Consider the following 17,609-nt stretch of genomic DNA (forward strand, 5'->3'; position numbering starts at 1 on the left):
TTTGAAGAAATATGTTCTTGGTACGGAAGTTCGTACGGATGCTAATGCTGTAAATTGGGATAAACAAGATAGTGAATGTCAGAGTTTTCTAATGCATGGGCTCGAGCTGGAGCAATTAAGGTATTTAAATAATTGTAATACCGCAGCGGAGATGTGGGCTAGACTAGGTTCAGTGCATTCCGAAAAGAGTGATCAGACATCGCAAGTTTTGCTCGATCAATTTATTAATGCTCGGATGGAAGAGGGTACTGAGGTGAAAGAGTATATTGCGCAAATTGGGAGTCTGACAAAAAGACTGAGTGATTTGAGATTGGAGCAGAAGATGCCAGTTATAATTGCTAAAGTCCTGGGTAGTGTACCACGTGCTTTCGACAGTGTCAGATCTGCTTGGTATGCTGTACCTAAAGCTGAGCAGACGTTGGATAAAGTCACTCAGAATTTGGTCACCGAGGAAGCCGTACTCAAGGGCAGGGCTGGTGGATGTGAAGAGAAATATTCTGAGGCTGCTTTTGTCGTCACTGGGAAGCAGAATCGAGGCAGGAACAGAGGTCGAGGCGGAGGTGGACAGGGTTTTTCACATCAAGCACAAGGTCAGGTTCATAATGATAATCAATTTCTAGACAATGGTTTTAGTAGAAGGACGGGAAGTTGTAGTTATTGTAATACTCCTGGTCACTATGGACGAGAGTGTCCACAAAAACTCCAGAGGAATTCTCAGTCCAGAGGTGGAAACGTTGGCTCTTACACTCCTAGTAATTGGTCAAGGGGAGGACAACATTATTTTTCGAGTAATAATGGACCAAGGAGAGGCAATTTTACTTATGGTCGTTCTTATATGGTTCAAGGAATGGATACACAGAATCAAAACGCATATCATGGGAATAATAATTATCCGAGCGAGTTCCAGCAGAACATGCGAGATGAGGTTTTCAATAATCAAGGTTTTAACCCAGAGAGTCAAGAGTGTTTGACTGGGGCTACAGTACTAGCCGCAGATGGTGAATCGAATCGTATGAGAGGATGCGACTCATGGTTCGCAGATTCTGGTGCAACTGAACACATGTGTTTTAAGAGAGAATGGTTCACCAATTTCGTACCATCCACTGACAAGAAATATTCAGTTAAAATTGGAGATGGCTCTCTGATTGATGCTGAAGGGAAAGGAGACATCAAAATTGTGTCATATGTTGATGGTGGTTGCACAGCGGATTTCATTATGACAGATGTTCTATACGTGCCAGAGATTGAGAAAAATCTGGTATCAATATCCAGATGTACTTCGAGAGGCATGAGTGTACTGTTTGAAGAAGGAGGTCTCAGAGTCAGTTTTTTAAAAAAGGGTCAGATAATTTTGGATGGAATTAAAGAGCAGAAGTTGTACAAGTTAAATATACAGCCAATTGTGAGTGCTGAAGTACAACTAGCAAGCACAGAGACATTGATGACATGGCACGAGCGGCTAGGACACGTTAATTTCAAGATGCTGAGGCAAATGCATCAGAGGAGAGTCGTGGAGGATCTGAGGATCAAGGAGTTACCCAACGAGAATCCCTTTTGTGCTGGCTGTGCTTATGGGAAACAACATCGACAGGACTTTCCAAAGAATCCGAATAAAATAAGGACATCTGAACCAGGGAAAATATTTCACGCAGATCTGTGCGGTCCAATGTCTCCAGAGTCATTAGGGGGAGCTAAATATTTTCTTCTGTTAAAGGATGACTGCTCAAGGTACACTTTTATCTATTTCTTAAAAGATAAAACCGATGTTCTTAAAAATTTGCAGCAATTTTATGTGGATGTCAAAGCAAATGGTCACAAGGTGGAGTGCTTGAGGACTGATGGAGGAAAAGAGTTCTGTAACGCGACGGTAAAGGATTTCCTGCTGTTGAAGGATATTCAGCATCAACTATCAACTCCACGTGCACCTGAACAAAATGGGTTCATTGAGAGGCAGAACCGAACAATTTTTGATTCATCGAGGGCCATGTTGTATGCTCGAGATCTACCCAAGCACTTGTGGGCTGAGGCTGCAAATTGCGCTGTTTACATAAAGAATCGCACTGCAACTGACACACTGGGAGGTCGTACTCCATATGAGGTATGGTTTGGTGATAAGCCATCGTTGAATAATCTGAGAATTTTTGGAGCAGAGTGCTACGTTCATGTACCGAAAGAGGAGCGCACTAAGTGAGATGCTAAGTCAGTCAAGTGTCTTATGGTTGGCTACAGCGATGGAAACAAGGCCTATCGAATCTACGATCCAGTGCAACGTAAACTTATAATCAGAAGAGATGTTATTTTTAACGAGAAGGGCACGTTGATATCTGAGCCCCACGTCGCTACACGGTTTATCAATTCTGAAGAAGCAAGGGGAGTTTCGGGTTCGAATGAGAGAAACTAAGGGGAGCAGAGTCCAGCACAGGAGACTGGGAAAATCAAGTACAAGAATCCACGATTGCCGATTCCAAGGGATCCGTATCCAACAAGGAAGAACTCGAGATCAAAATCTGTTGCTGATGGGGAAGCTGTTATTGCAGAGGCCTTTCTAGCCGAACTTGAACCGTTGTCACTTGAAGAGGTTCTACAATCAGAGGATTCCTCGAATTGGTTGGAGGCAATCGAGTCGGAGTTGAACTCGTTGAAGTTGAATCAGACCTGGGTACTTGTGGCGAGACCAGCTGGAAGAAATGTAATATCGAATCGCTGGATTTTTCGTCGGAAATTTAAGGCCGATGGGCAGATAGACAAGTATAAAGCTAGGTTGGTGGTCAGAGGATGTTCAAAGAAACATGGTATCCATTATGAGGAGACTTTTGCACCAGTGATTTGTCATACGTCGATGAGAACACTGTTGGCGGTGGCAGCATCGAAGAATCTCCATATTCGTCAGTTTGATGTACAGACTGCCTTTCTTCATGGCGAGCTAGAGGAGGAGATATACATGGAGCAACCGTACGGTTTCGCGGAGGACAATCGAGTGTGTCTGCTGAAACGCAGTTTATATGGTCTGAAGCAAGCTCCACGTCAGTGGAACAAATGGATTGTTAACTTTCCTCTTCACTATGGGTTCGTTCAGTCAAGGTCAGACGCATGTTTTTTCAGTAAAAGCTCTTGTGAATCAAAGGGAAAAATGTATTTAGCATTATATGTTGATGATGGGCTGTTGTGTGGGAAGGATGAGGATGAAATGAAGAATTTACTTATTGATTTGCACACAGAATTTAGAACCACTTTTTCTAACGCTGAATGTTTTGTGGGGATTCAGATAGATAGGAACGAGAAAGAGGGTGGTCTTAAAATTCGTCAAACAGCATATGCTGAGAGGATTTTGAAGAAGTTTAATCACGAAAATTCGAATCCAGTCATTATTCCAGCGGATCCAAGTATTAAGTTTTCTAAATCATCTGAGTACGCTAAGGAGAAGTCTAATTATCCTTATAGGCAAGCAATAGGTTCATTGATGTATTTAATGATCTGTACCAGACCTGATCTAGCATTTATCGTAGGGGTACTAAGTAGGTACATGGAGAAGCCACAGTACGAACACCGGTGTGGTGTACAGCGTGTATTTAAATACTTGAGAGGGACTATTAATTATGGGATTTCTTACAGTTTAAATTCTGATCTTGATGAGATAATCGCATATAGTGACGCTGATTATGCTGGTGATATCGATACAGGGCGTAGTACTACAGGCTGGGTATGCTTGTCGAACGAGGGTCCAATTTCTTGGAGTAGTCGTCGACAGCCAGTGGCAACAACGTCCAGTACCGAAGCTGAATAACAAACAACAAAAAGGTCAAAAAAAAGATCACCAAGTCACTTTATTTAAAAATTGAATACATTTTCACCTATTTTTTGGGCACTCAAAGATTTTCTGACAAAATACGGTAAGACTGGTGCATCATGAGATAATTAACATTTAAACAATTATCTCCGGAATGCCAAGGGGGATGCCTGTGGTTTTCAGAATTTTTCTAGTTAAAAATGCTTTTTGACAAACATCTTGTAAACAAATGGGTTTACAGCATTTTGTCAAAACGATTTTTTTGTGGATAATTCAATTTTAAACATTAAATGTCTGATCAGGCAATTACATCAATTATTCAGGGTATTTAATAATCGATGATTATTCTGTCTTGAAATTGGCAATGAGCGAGAGAGAAATATCTTTCCCCCTCTCTCTCTCTCCCTCACTATCCGTTATTCACGTGAGGTGACGTAATTTTTTTTTTTAAGAAATGGTGAATCATCAATCGAATTACCATTTGATATGATTCTCTTGAGGTATTTCGATTAATGATTGACCATTTATAGAAAAAAAATTGATATAATATAAATAAGAAAGAAAGAAAAAACGATGGAGGCTGGGATCGAACTCGAGTCCACATCTTGCGATTTGAGGACGCTCGCTGTGCGCCAATATAGCAATTGAAATTTTTTATTTAGCTCTTGGTACATGCTTAACTAATTGGGCAGGTGAAAATATTTCTGTCCTTACCGGGAAGAATAGATCTTTTGAAATAATTTTTGTAAATCTAAAAACGACATATTATGGCTGAAAAATCATAAAGAAACATTTCAAAGGCGGAGAAAACTATATCTCCACTCTCGACGTGTCCCCGTGGCAGCGGCACTGCGGATGGGTCTAAAATAGGTACATCCGCAAATAATGGTACAAGAAGTGGCGGCCATTTTCCCCAGCAGTTTCGGGGGGGCTCCGTTTGTACTTTCTCAACTGTACAAATGATCAACTGTACAGAGAATTTTCAAACGGTGAGAGCACCACTGTGTAGGGATTCAACTGTCGAGACAAAAAGCTAAGCTTTATATGTGTGTAATATCCCGACATTAACTCGGGAGATGGCGCTATAGATCGTCCGATTAAGTCCGCGAAATTTCAATCAGGTCTAAATAATTAAAATCATAAGGGGTAATTCATAGTCGAGAACTGAGGGAGAAAATACAATGAACAAGGGAAAACAATAAATTCTTAGTAAAAATAAGCTGTTGATGGGATTTTAGACTTGAGTGTTTGGGTCTGCGATTTATTAGAATATTTTATGGGTTTCCAAATTCTTGTGGAATAAACATTTTTCTAGGTGTCAAATTTGGGGGTCGGATTTATTTGATAGGTTACGTTCCTCACTCGACACGATCTCAAGTTCTGTTTATACCAACGGTTTTACGGCCTCATGTGCGCAACACGTGTGGTGCCCTTGTTCATTGTGTTCGGCTGGTTGATGCCCTGGATTCCCTCCAGGACGAAAACCAGCGACGCAAAATACTCTCCTTTTCTCCTTTTCACTTCTCCGTTTTTCTTTTCCCTTTCCTCAGGGCCTAGTTTGCGTGCGCAACTTTTAGATTAGTGGGGGTTGTTAGACCCAACCCTTGGAAGCTTAAGTTTAGGATAAGTCAGTTCCTGATCAAGCCTTCTGCTTGCTGTTTCTCTCTTCAATTTGATTAGCCACAAGTATTGAGTTTATTTTTAGTTGATTTGCAATTTTGAATTCAATAAAATAAAGTGTGTTCAGTGCTTCCTAAATCATCAGTGTCTACCTTATTTCATTTATCCTACCCCACATAAATAATCCTCAATTATTAAATTAAATCTGATGGAGTGCTCATCAGAGCTTTGGCGGTCAACGTTCCCACACTCAAAACTGGCGCTAAATTCCTGAATTGGCGCTAGAGTTCCCCCTAGTTACATAGTTGGAACGATTGGAACGTAACATGTGGCGCTGGGTCCACATGTACAGCCTAGCTTTTTGGGGGGGCTCCGTTCGTACCAGCGACCATGGGGGAGATCAGCAGGGCCAGTCCTGGGAGATCGGGGGGGCTCCGTTTGTACTTTTTCAACTGTGCAAATGATGAACAGTAGAGAGAATTTTCAAACGTTGAGAGCACCGGGGTGCAGGGATCCAACTGTCGAGACAAAAATGTGGCTGTACATGTGGACCCAGCGCCACATGTACAGCTTACCTTTTGACCTGATAAATCTTTAATTATTGGATTAGATTATTTATTACATAAACAAGAACATCGCTGCTTGCGAATTACTTTTCGTGAGTAGTAGTGCAGGAGACAGTGTTGCCGCACCAAGGTGTATAACTGCGACTTACAACCGTAGGGAAGGATCAAACTGGAAGACTCTATTTTTTCTTTGAGTTTATCATCACGGTAACTACCCCGCACACAATTAGAGAGGGGGAAATGAATTTTTGAACCGTGGGGGGTTATTGGGTATTCTCGCTTGACGCCGCCGAGAAGTGATGTGCGTCAAGCTGCATTTTTCAAAATTAATCCCTCTCCTCCTCATTCGGATTAAGAATCGAAACCACCATCATGAATGAACAATTTAATGAGCAATCGAATAACGTTGATTTCATTTCGTTCTCTCAATTAGAGGCGGAGAAATGACTTTTTGAATCGTGGGGGGTTATTTGATATTCTCGCTTGATGCCGCCGAAAACTGATGTGCGTCAAGCTACCTTTTCAAAATTATTCCCTCCCTTCTTAACTCGGATTAAAAAACAAAACTACCGTCATTAATGAACAATTTAATGAGCAATTGAATGACGTTGGTTTCATTTCTTCATCTCCAGTAGAAGGGCAGAAATTAATTTTTGAATCGTGGGGGGTTATTGGGTATTCTCGCTTGCCGTCGCCGAGAACTAATGCGCGTCAAGCTGCATTTTTGAAAATTCATCTCCCCCTCCCCCCCTAATGAGGGAAAAACTTCCCTCAACGCCGTTCGGATATCCAGAACGCCTGCCCAGCCGGTTAATTTCCCCTCCTTACTTCCATTCCCCCGCCCCACGCTATCACCGTTACCGACTTTTCCCTCTGCTCCGACTTTGCAGCCGTAATGTTCGGTACCTTACCAACAAATCCGGCTGCAAAATTAGTTCCGGCGCTACCGCTAGGACATTTCGTGGTTGATCTCCCAGGACTGGCCCTGCTGATTTCCCCCATGGTCTCTGTTCGTACTTGTTCAACTGTACAAATGATCAACTGTACAGAGAATTTTCAAACGGTAAGAGCACCACCGTGCAGGGATTCAACTGTCGAGACAAAAATGTGACTGTACATGTGGACCCAGCGCCACATGTACAGCCCAGCTTTTTGTAAAAAAATACACAATCATTTATACAATCTACATAGTGTATAGGAGGAAAAAGAGAAAAAGTGATTAACCAATGTTCGTTATAAACCTTAATCGTCTAATCTAATACTAGCGAGTTTAAGCTTATCACTATGTACTATTTTCGTTTTATTCGAGTCAAGAGCGATTTCGATATTATAATCGTCGTAAACTCTAATAATTTTATATGGTTCTAACCAATGAGGATCAAATTTAATGTTCCTGGGTTCTTTTATCAAGTATACGAAATCGTCAACCTTAAATTCGCGCGGATTGGCTCTCTTATCATAATATCTCTTGCTTCTTTTTTCGCAATTTTAAGATTCTCGGCAGCGGACGCTTGAGTGGTAGTAATTTTCGTGAATAAGTCATCAAGATAATCGATAAAGGTACGCTCTATGCTTTCATTTGCGAATTCTGACGGGATAATCGCCTTTATCCCAAAAACAAGCTCGTGAGGCGTGAATTGAGTACTTTCGTGGACGACAGTATTATACGAAAACATTGCGAACCTGATCCATTCATCCCAGTCAGTCTTCGTACAGTAATGCTTTAGATAATCCGCAAATACGCGATGAGCGCGTTCAATGGAACCTTGTGACTGAGGGCGAAAGGCGGTGGAGGTTATTTTTTTAATTTTAAATATTTTACAAAACAATTTCATTACGCGACTGGTGAAATTACTTCCCTGATCTGTTTGAATCGTTCGGGGGCAACCGAACCAGCAGATAAAATTTTCTGCAAAGGCAATGGCGACTGTGACTGTATCGATAGTGGGGATGGGGATTGCGTCGGAGTATTTCGTGAGGTTGTCTTGGATGGTTAATAAATATTTATTCCCTTTTGCAGTGACGGGGAGAGGGCCTACGATATCCATTTGGATTTTCTCAAACGCGGTCTTGGGGGTGTCTGTTAATTTCATTGGCTGCCGAGTCTTGGGACCGCGTATTTTCCATCATTGACAACTGGGACAAGTGCGAATGAAATCACTAATATCTTGTTGCATTTTTGGCCAGTAAAAATTTTCTCGCATACGTTTTAAACAATTTGTGGACGCCTTGATGCCCTCCTACAACCGATTCATGGTATTCTTTTATCACTGAGTCTCGTTCAGCTTTTAAAGGGGTTTTTACTTCACCAGTGCAAACGAGGATCGTATAACCTCGATCGTTAAAGGTGGTTTTTATTAGGTCTTCTACACTTTGCCAGTTGATAGAGGGTAGATCGTTCTCACTTTTAGGAATGCAAATAGTTTTAATATTGACGTTTTCCATGAGATGTTTCAGGGATTCTAATGAGGATTTTATGAAGGGGAGAGAGGGTTCATCGTCAGGGGTTCTTTTCACAACTAGATGAAAAACATATGATTTGCCTTCAGGAAATGTGAGTGCATCCCCCACATTAAATTGACAGGCTTATAATCTGTCGGCGTAAAATCTTCTTCTCCCTAATAACTCCAGTCCGATATCAGAGGTAATGCTACAGTCATGAGGGATAAAGTGCGCGACGTGTTCCTTGCGTAAATATAAATGGTCCTTCGTGTAGATAATGTCTGGAAAGGGAGGGGGAAGGTGGTCATCCGCGTCTAGCTTCAAAACTTTCGCGTTGATTGGATCGTTTTTGTTAATTTCATTGGAATTTTCAAGTGAGGTCGTGCCTATAGAAGGTCACGTGCGTTTCCCTACTAATTTCTCAAACTCAATCTCATGTACTGCCCTGGCGGTGTCTTCCTGAGTCGGATCAGTGCCACCTCGTTGGACTGTCTCGTTATTAAACAGGCTAGACATTACGCCGGCTCTCTCATTCGCATTACTCAAGATATCTCCGGTCCATGATTGACGTGATGTCCCTTCTCTGGGTACAGCACTAAAGCCATTCGATGGGTATCCACGGAAATGATCTGTCTCACTTCCATATGGCCGTGACCCTCCTTCCTTGTATCCGGGAGATCGGTCTCCTTGGGAACCCAAGGATGCTACACTTCCCTTACGATTTTGAGATTTACAGTTACTCCACGTTCGGGCAAGTGGTCCCTCAGTACCTGAGTTCGGTCTCACGGAGGTACAAGGCGTCTCATCATTTTTCTCTTCAATTGAATTGTCATCCATTTCATTCATCAAACTGTCCACGACCTCATTCTCTTCGTCACGCACTGTTTTCCCGCGCGCCAGGGAAACAGTACCTATCATTGTCTCATTTGTGTAATCATCTAGTCTGTCAATCTTATCCTTGTCTATTGAGGGATCGGGAACCGGTGTTCTGTCTATGTAGACGGACACCTTTTCCAAATTCCGTAGACACAGGATTCTTTTCTCTGTACTGTCTGTCGTAGAGGGGGAAGTAGAGAGGAGTGCTGGGGGCAATTCAGAATCGACAGGGTTGCGGGAGAGGGCATCGGCGTTAGAATTTCATTTTCCAGGTTTATAAACGATGTTATAATCGTATTCGTTTAGGCGAATTCTCCATCTCCTCAATTTCGACGTGGGATCTTTAGTATTGTGTAACCAAACAAGGGGCCGGTGGTCTGTCACAAGGGTAAATTGGTGCCCGTAGAGGTAGGGACGGAAATGCTCTACGCATTTATGTCATACGCGACCGGTAAATCATTGCCGATAACTCCTTGACTGAGGACCGCCCCTACAGCGTAATTGGAGGCATCCGTGGTCACAAGAAAGGGTTGAGAGAAGTTCGGGTACTGTAAGAGTGGTTCAGAACAAATAATATCCCGTAGGGTTTCGAAAGAGGTTTGAGCTACTTCATTCCAAACGAATGGAATGTCAAGTTTCGTGAGATTTGTGAGAGGTTTTGCGATTCTCGCAAAATCGGGGATAAATCGACGGTAATACTCGATCAGCCCGAGGAATTGTCTTATTTGTTTCCTATTTTTCGGAGGTGGGAAGCTTTTTACAGCTATGATTTTCGCGGGGTCTGACTTAACACCATCTTTGGTAATAAGGTGGCCGAGATATGCGACCTCATTATCGAGAAAATTACATTTATCAGGCTGACGAGTCAAACCCGCACCCTGTAACCGTGCTAGCAAGGTTCGTAATTTACGCGAGTGTTCTTCTAGAGAGCTTGCGTAAATCACGATATCGTCCATATACACAAATAACTCTACTCCCTGTAACCCCGATAGAACTTGATCCATCAGTCTCTGAAAGGTCGCGAGGGCATTTTTCAAACCAAAAGGCATCTTTTGAAATTCGTAATGATCGTGGGGGGTCGAAAAGGCAGTTTCTGGGGTCGAATCGGGGTCCATGGCGACCTGATGAAACCCAGAGGCTAAATCTAGTGTGCTGAAATACTTGGCACCGCCGAGTTGATCGAGGATGTCCGTAATGTTGGAAAGAGGGTACGAATCGTTAATAGTTTGTTCGATTAATCCGCGGTAATCTACGACCATCCGCCAGCGCGGCTTTCCAGAGGAGTTCGGTTTCTTCGGTACTATCCACAAGGGGGAATTATAAGGGGAGCTTGAAGGTCTAATTATACCGGTCTCTAAAAGGGTTTTAACTTGAGTTTTTCTCTCTTCTTTGTGGATTTGGGGGAATCGGTATTGTTTGGTATTAATCGGTAATTCGTCTGTTGTAATTATTTTATATTTCGCGGCATTAGTTGAGCCTAATTTATCTCCAGGCAGAGTGAATTGGTATGGAAATAGAGCAATATCTTCCAATACACTAGCTTTTTCTGCGTCATCTAGACCTTTTAATTTTAAATTTTCGTTTAGTTGGACTAGTCTCGCGGCATCGGCTTTTGATTTATCTAGTTCAGGATCGGCGTTTCGAGAAGGACGATGGCTTGGGGGCACGACGTCATATTGTTCGAGCTGAATAGGTGGGACGGTAATAGTTACGGGGGTCGTGTTACAATTTATCGCGAAAATTTTTGCTGTTCCGTCAACGTTTGTCACGAGAGATTGTCCCACAAATACTCCAGGCCCCACATCAATACTCGGAATATAGCCCTTTTTTTCGGTAGTGCTTTTAATTGGAACTGTAATGAGAGTCTTTGCGCGTGGGGGTAATTGAAACGTCGTGGGTGGGCAAAGCAACAGAGATTTTTCTCCTAATTTCAATTCCCCGGGGATTTTAACACTGAAGGTTAGCTGAGCTTTTTGTTCTTTGAGGAAAGAGATGCCAAGTATGCCTGTTTCGTTAATGGGAAAATCGTTGCCCACTATTTGGAATTTTACTTTGGTATCATTAATAAATAATACGATTTCTCCCAAGGTGTTAATCATACCTGTGCCGATTCCCGTGAGCCCGTATTTTTTACTTGAATTTATTGAGATGTCATTAGAATTTAAGGCGTTGAGTTTGAGGAAATTTAGTTGGGAGCCAGTATCGATCAAGAAATATGCATTTCCCTCTTTGAATCGGAGACTCTTGAGGCTAACAACGGGTAATTTGGAGATGTCATTCATTTTGAAATTATAACAGACGCGTTGGTATTTCCGTGGGCAATAAGGGGTTCCGCCTGACTCGCGCCCATTTGTCGGCCCCCGTTGGAGTTTAAAGGTTTCGTTTGTGACATTTTTGAGCTAGAATTATAATGCGGGTTGAATCGTGGGTGTCCACTAAGTTTGGACCGGCAAACACTCTCTTTGTGACCAGATTTACCACACCAATAACACCTGAGCTTTGATTCCTCTGGGCAACGTGCGGCAAGGTGCCCTTGTCTTTTGCAAGTATAGCACGTTCGCGTTTCTTGGCCTTGAATTGGGTATGTTCGGGACATGGGAAAAATGTGTCTGTCGCGCGTATTGAGGTTAAGGGGTGCATGGTGCGGATCAGGGAACGTAGGGGTACTTTCTGTGTAGGAGGGCATGCCATGAATTTGCACTGTGCGTGCGTCGCGAATAATCGAATTGGAGGTGGGAGGGCGATCTCCCAACTCGCGTTCAAGTCGAGTGGCCGCATCGATAGCGTCATCGAGGGATTCAAAATTCTTTTCGGCAATCACAGTACCGTGCAACCGTTCGCGTAGACCGCGCGTGAAACCCCGAACGGCCGCTCCTATCAATAGAATCTCCACTGCGGGGACTCGTTGACCGTGATATTCCTCTGCGATCACCTCCATACCCCGGTTCAAAATTGAGCTTACTCTGGCTCCAAGAAATTCAGTATCTTCGTTTTCGGCTTGACGTACGGTTTTTAGTTCTTCCTGAACACGATCGATATCAAATTCCCGAGCAAAAGCATTCTTTAGGATCTTAATCAAACCATTCATATCGGCCGGTTTACCACGATTTTCAATTAATTGCTCGACGCGGCCTTTAATTTTATTTTTAATCAAGGAAAACAAATGCTCGCGTTCTTCCGGCCGGACGCTACAATCAGCAATTTGGCACTGTTTAACAAATTTCGTGAGGGTGCAAGATTTTCCGTCAAACCGGGGGATCGATTCGACAGCGAGTTTGAGGAGCATGTACGACACATTTTTCGTGATTTGGGGTGAGCTTAATTCGCGTATATCTGATAGAGTACTAGCATTAATCGTGGAATTTACGGATGGAGTTTCCCTTGGTAGGCGGTTAGAGACAATAGTTGTAACTGGTTCTACAAGTGCGTTTGTAATAGTTTCTTGAATTTGGGAGGCGGAGCGTGATCTATTTCTTATTGTAGAAGAACCGCGAGAAGAACTGCGCGGGCGATTACTACCACTCGCGTTGCGTCTTGCGCTTGTACCCCATCTAGTAATTGGCGGCATTTTTAATATTTTCTTTCTCTCCTTAAAAGTTAAGCAAATAACAATAACAATAAACTAATCTATTTAAATATTTGTACGGAACCAATATGCAAATGTTTGCTCTCCAAAGTCTTCCTCGTCTGTCCTCTTTGCTGGCCTTGTCGATGATCTCTCGGCTTGATCTATTAATTGTTGTCTCTTTCAGCTGTCTTCGTCTCTGCTTGGCACGATAAGGTTGTCTCAGCTTGGCTCGATATCTGCTGTTTCTGACTCTTATTCTCTTCCTCTCCTCTCGTTCGTAATAGTTGGAATCTGCCTTCCAGACCTTTGCGCTGGTGATACGATGGAAAACTAGTTATCCACGGACATCAGTATCACCTTTTTCCGACATTCGTCCAACGCATCCTTCGGGAAAACCGTGGTCAAATAACCGGGATGGGAAAAGAGCGCCTTTTGATAGTATTCGATTTACAATTTTGAATTTTTGAAGACACAATTTAGAGTTGAACAGAATAGTTTCTGTACTGTAAAGTTCCGCCAAATTGTTCGATTCCAACTTTTTTTTTTTTAATTTATTGCACCGTGTTTGTTTCCGTGTTGACTTCAGCTTCACTTCCCGCTTTTGAACTATGAGCCGGCGTGATAAATAATTTCGTTATTATTTATTTTTTGATATCCCACCGCTGTCACCAATGTTGTGGGTGGGTTTTCAGTTTTTAGTTCTCACTAGGGTGTCGGGTAAGTCGCCCGTGGAGCGCTAAAGCACTCTGCTCACTGGAAGCGGGAAGGTTTGAAAATAATTTCTAACACTTTCAACAATTTTGGGTTCCACTTGGATCTGAGTTTAATATGCACTTCACAACTACCAAATTCAGAACAACCGTTCACGTTGAAGTCGAAGACGAGAGAGAGATCCCTTTTAGTTGTACAAATCTTGCTTAAAAATAATACTAATTCTACGTTCAACCCCTAAACGGAGTAGGGAGCCAATCACGACGCTAAATTAATCTAGAGGGCTGTCCCTTGACGTAGGACCCAACATGTACTGGAAAGGGGGGGGGGGTGTAGTAAGCGTTCTCAGAGGGAAAGAGAGGGTTAATTTTGGGCCTGGAAGGATGAGGGGGTGAGATCACGTGTTTTTAGGTGTAGAAGAGGGGTAGACATCTGGAGGTTGATAGTAAAAGAGAGAGAACGAGCGTTCCTCAAGAATCTGGACTCTAAGCAGTGTCCAGGCTCATTAAGAGGGACGATAATTATTAGCTAGGCTTATTTGGGACAGGGAGTCTTCCGTGATAAAACTGAGTTCAGAGGAAATGAGGAAGTTTACAGCGGGATTTGTGATAGGGTAAGAGCCCCAAGAAACATATTAGAGAGGATTAGAGACCTTCTAGACGTGGAGACGAAAGGGCTTTACAATTTCTACAATTGGAAATTTTTGAGAAGGCAATATTTTGGGAGGCAATTTTCCATTTATGAGAGGACACTATTAAACAATAACGGTTGTCCTCGTTGTATGAAAATCCCTGGCTTGGAACATTCGGAATATTCTATTTTTATATTATTATTGTTATTGGGGTAGAACATTTCCTTATTTGTAGCAATTTCGCAATTAATGTGCGACATCTATGAATTTATTAATTTCCCGCGAAACATAAGCGCCACTAGGGAGTTATCTAGAGAAGTTAAATTGCGAAGAGTCTCTACACAACAAGAGCTCCGGGTAGTTGGCTACTCATTAATGAAAATTAATTATTTAATTTAGCCAGGTCGTTTGCCGGTCGTTAGCCGGTGATTCTCAAACTACTTTTATCGTTTGCCGGATTAAATTAATTCTTTAATGGATTTTTTAAATATTGGGACCCAAAAACACGGAAGTTGGCTCCCAAAAAAAAAAATTCGACGAATTAAGTTCGACAATAGCTCAATCGATAGGAAATTGTTTGCCGGTGATTGTCAGGTGATTGTCAGACTCCGACAAACGAATCCTACACCCAAAAATTGATAAAAACTATTTGGGGACATAAAATGGCGCTGAGTTGGAATTCCCTGGGAGTGGGGGCAACCGTTACATAAGTAGGCTTATCATCAGCTGGTTATTGTGTTTTGTAGATGAATGAGTAAATTTTGAAATAAATGCAAGGATATTTCAGCTTTGAATCATTTGTTGAATAAATAATTTGACATTCAGTGATTATTGCATGCTGTGGGTCCTGTTGTTGATCAGACAAAAATTAATAGAATTGAGATTGTAATTTAGACAATAGAAATTTATTGCTCTTAGATAATCAAGTAATCGAATAGTTTAGTAGTCATTATCTAAATATTGAATAATTTGTCGCTTCACGAATGTTATACGATATTAACATTGTATCAATTTATCCCTCATTAATAAATCTTTTATACTTACAATAATGCATATTTAACGGAAAATGTTATTTCGGAGCGACAATATTCATCTTCCAAAACCGATAAAATTTAACTATTTTCTCTTCAATAGTGTACAAGCACATGATACCCGAACTTTTGATGAATGTTGGTCTTTTCGGTTAAAAGTGTATGGGAATGGGTAACTGAATAAAAAAAATCAAAATTAGCATAAAAACATTTATTCAACTGGTACATCTCTTCTGCGTATCACACTTGGCTTCATTGAATTTGAAACATGGAGAAAATGTTGCAACGAAGCCAATGCAGCTGGGAGCTGGTTCTCTTTGGAGTCATTCAAATCTCGAATTCCTGTAACACAATCCAGAGTATGTTTAATAGTGAAGAAGAATCATAACGCACTGAGAGAACGGTGAACATCATGGAGGATTTGCCAGATACATAATTTGCTTGCCAATGAGAATATTCATTTTCGAACACGGAAAAATATTCTTGGTTGCATAAAGTTACCTGTTACCGATGGAGTCGGTAGTAACCAGACATTGGCAAAGGGGTCAACTGGAGCTCTGAGGACTGGTATTGCGATTTTTGAACTGCGATCTGCCACGTTATGACTCGAGTATGTATATCATACAGAGTAGTTCAATGTCTACGACGGGCGGTGTCGGGATCACGGTGCAGTTGTTATCATACAACGACCATAGTCCGTCTAGTAAACAATAGACAACATATCTATTGTTCTCCCGAGTTATTACCCCTGCTAATCTGTGAACAAATTACAATAGAATGAGAATGTATTCTTTAGTGGGAAAAATATATTTTAGGGATTCATTATTAATAACGCTAGATCAACTACTCACCTGAACGTACATTCAATTACAATTGTTGTTGGTAATTGATGAAGAGAGCACTTTCGTGCCTTTTTAAATTCAATGAACAAATGGGAATTTGGTACATTTAGCAGCTCACACGATCCAGGGCATGACCGACGACGACATTTAATATTTTTGAGTAAATTGTGAAATTCCAGCGCCTTTTCGAAATTGGTGAATGACTTTGACACTTTTTTTTCATTGACCTCCATCACTGGTAGCTTCTCAACGTAACAGCCACAAACATTGTACTGAAAATTCTTCCAAATACTGGGTTCTTCAGTCATTGTGCTGGCCCACATTTGTGAGGGCGTACCTTGGACACGTATATTACTTATGTGTACATTGGTATAACTTTCCTCTTCCAGTTTACAAATGTCACTGTCACACATAGATTGCAACATCAGTGCCCTTGTTCTGTGAGCCTCCTCTATATTTCAATCCTCAAGAAGCTTAATGATAAACTCCAGAATAGGGACGTCATGTGTATTCGTAATGAGCGCCGCGTAATTAGCGTCATTCGTTGCGATACAGAACAATGCATTTAGAATATAATCAAAACTGGACGTTCGGAGAACGTGGATAATTCTATCATCCCCCATCTCGATTCCAGCTACCAATTCCCCCGCTTGAAACATGGAAGTTTCTCGATGCCACGTACTTGCAGGTTATTTTGTCTTAGCTCGTTCGCTTTTTCCACTGACCTGCATTAGAATACTGACATTAATGAAACTACATGTATTAATTATGAGAAATAGAGATAATAACCTTACTCATTTCCAGGCACATTTTCACTTTAAATCACAGAACATTCCACTGGCAGGAGTACGCCGTCAGTAACAGTTCAATCCATAGAATCGGCTTGTATACATGCAAATTTCACATACGTTAATGAATTAATTCCGGAAAATGCTTTTGGAGTGCTCCAAAAAGTAAATCCACCTGGCTGCACCCCACAAGAAATAAGATGGTGGTTAGCATGATGCGATTTCCCCCACGCCGGGGCAATCCCGACTCAGCGCCATTTTTATGTCCCCAAATAGTTTTTATCAATTTTTGGGTGTAGGATTCGTTTGTCGGAGTCTGACAATCACCTGACAATCACCGGCAAACGATTTCCTATCGATTGAGCTATTGTCGAACTTAATTCGTCGAATTTTTTTTTGGGAGCCAACTTCCGTGTTTTTGGCTCCCAATATTTAAAAAATCCATTAAAGAATTAATTTAATCCGGCAAACGATAAAAGTAGTCTGACAATCACCGGCTAACAACCGGCAAACGACCTGGCTAACTTAAATAATTAATTTTCATTAATGAGTAGCCAACTACCCGGAGCTCACAACAAGACCCATCCGCAGATACCCCAGTAGGACTCTTGGCGCCCCGTCTCCTCGGGGGTGAAATCACGTCGGTAACGTGGAGAAACTGGCTTCACTCAAACCCCCAGAACTGAGCCTCTACTTTGGTCTATCCTCTTTGATCTCCCCCATGGTCTCTATCTGTTTATACTTGTT

The 17,609-nt window shown here is 41.8% G+C and overlaps 1 protein-coding gene across 2 annotated transcripts; it reads right to left on the reverse strand.

Annotated features, from left to right (window-relative positions):
* Positions 1-15,417: 15,417 nt before the first annotated feature.
* Positions 15,418-17,389, reverse strand: LOC135162260 (uncharacterized). 2 transcript variants are annotated; one of them, XM_064120501.1, is made up of 4 exons: positions 16,869-17,389; positions 16,084-16,799; positions 15,734-15,988; positions 15,418-15,574 (listed from the first exon to the last, which is right to left on the reverse strand). In XM_064120501.1, the coding sequence occupies exons 2-3, from the start codon at positions 16,497-16,499 to the stop codon at positions 15,832-15,834; spliced, it is 573 nt and encodes a 190-aa protein (XP_063976571.1). In that variant the 5' UTR covers positions 16,500-16,799; positions 16,869-17,389; the 3' UTR covers positions 15,418-15,574; positions 15,734-15,831. The 2 variants fall into 2 exon arrangements, with proteins under 2 accessions (XP_063976571.1, XP_063976570.1); XM_064120500.1 differs by having other exon boundaries at positions 16,864-17,389.
* Between the last annotated feature and the right edge of the window lie 220 nt (positions 17,390-17,609).

The sequence above is a fragment of the Diachasmimorpha longicaudata genome, chromosome 5 (genome assembly GCF_034640455.1).
Source record: "Diachasmimorpha longicaudata isolate KC_UGA_2023 chromosome 5, iyDiaLong2, whole genome shotgun sequence".
NCBI classification, from domain to species: Eukaryota; Metazoa; Arthropoda; class Insecta; order Hymenoptera; family Braconidae; genus Diachasmimorpha; species Diachasmimorpha longicaudata.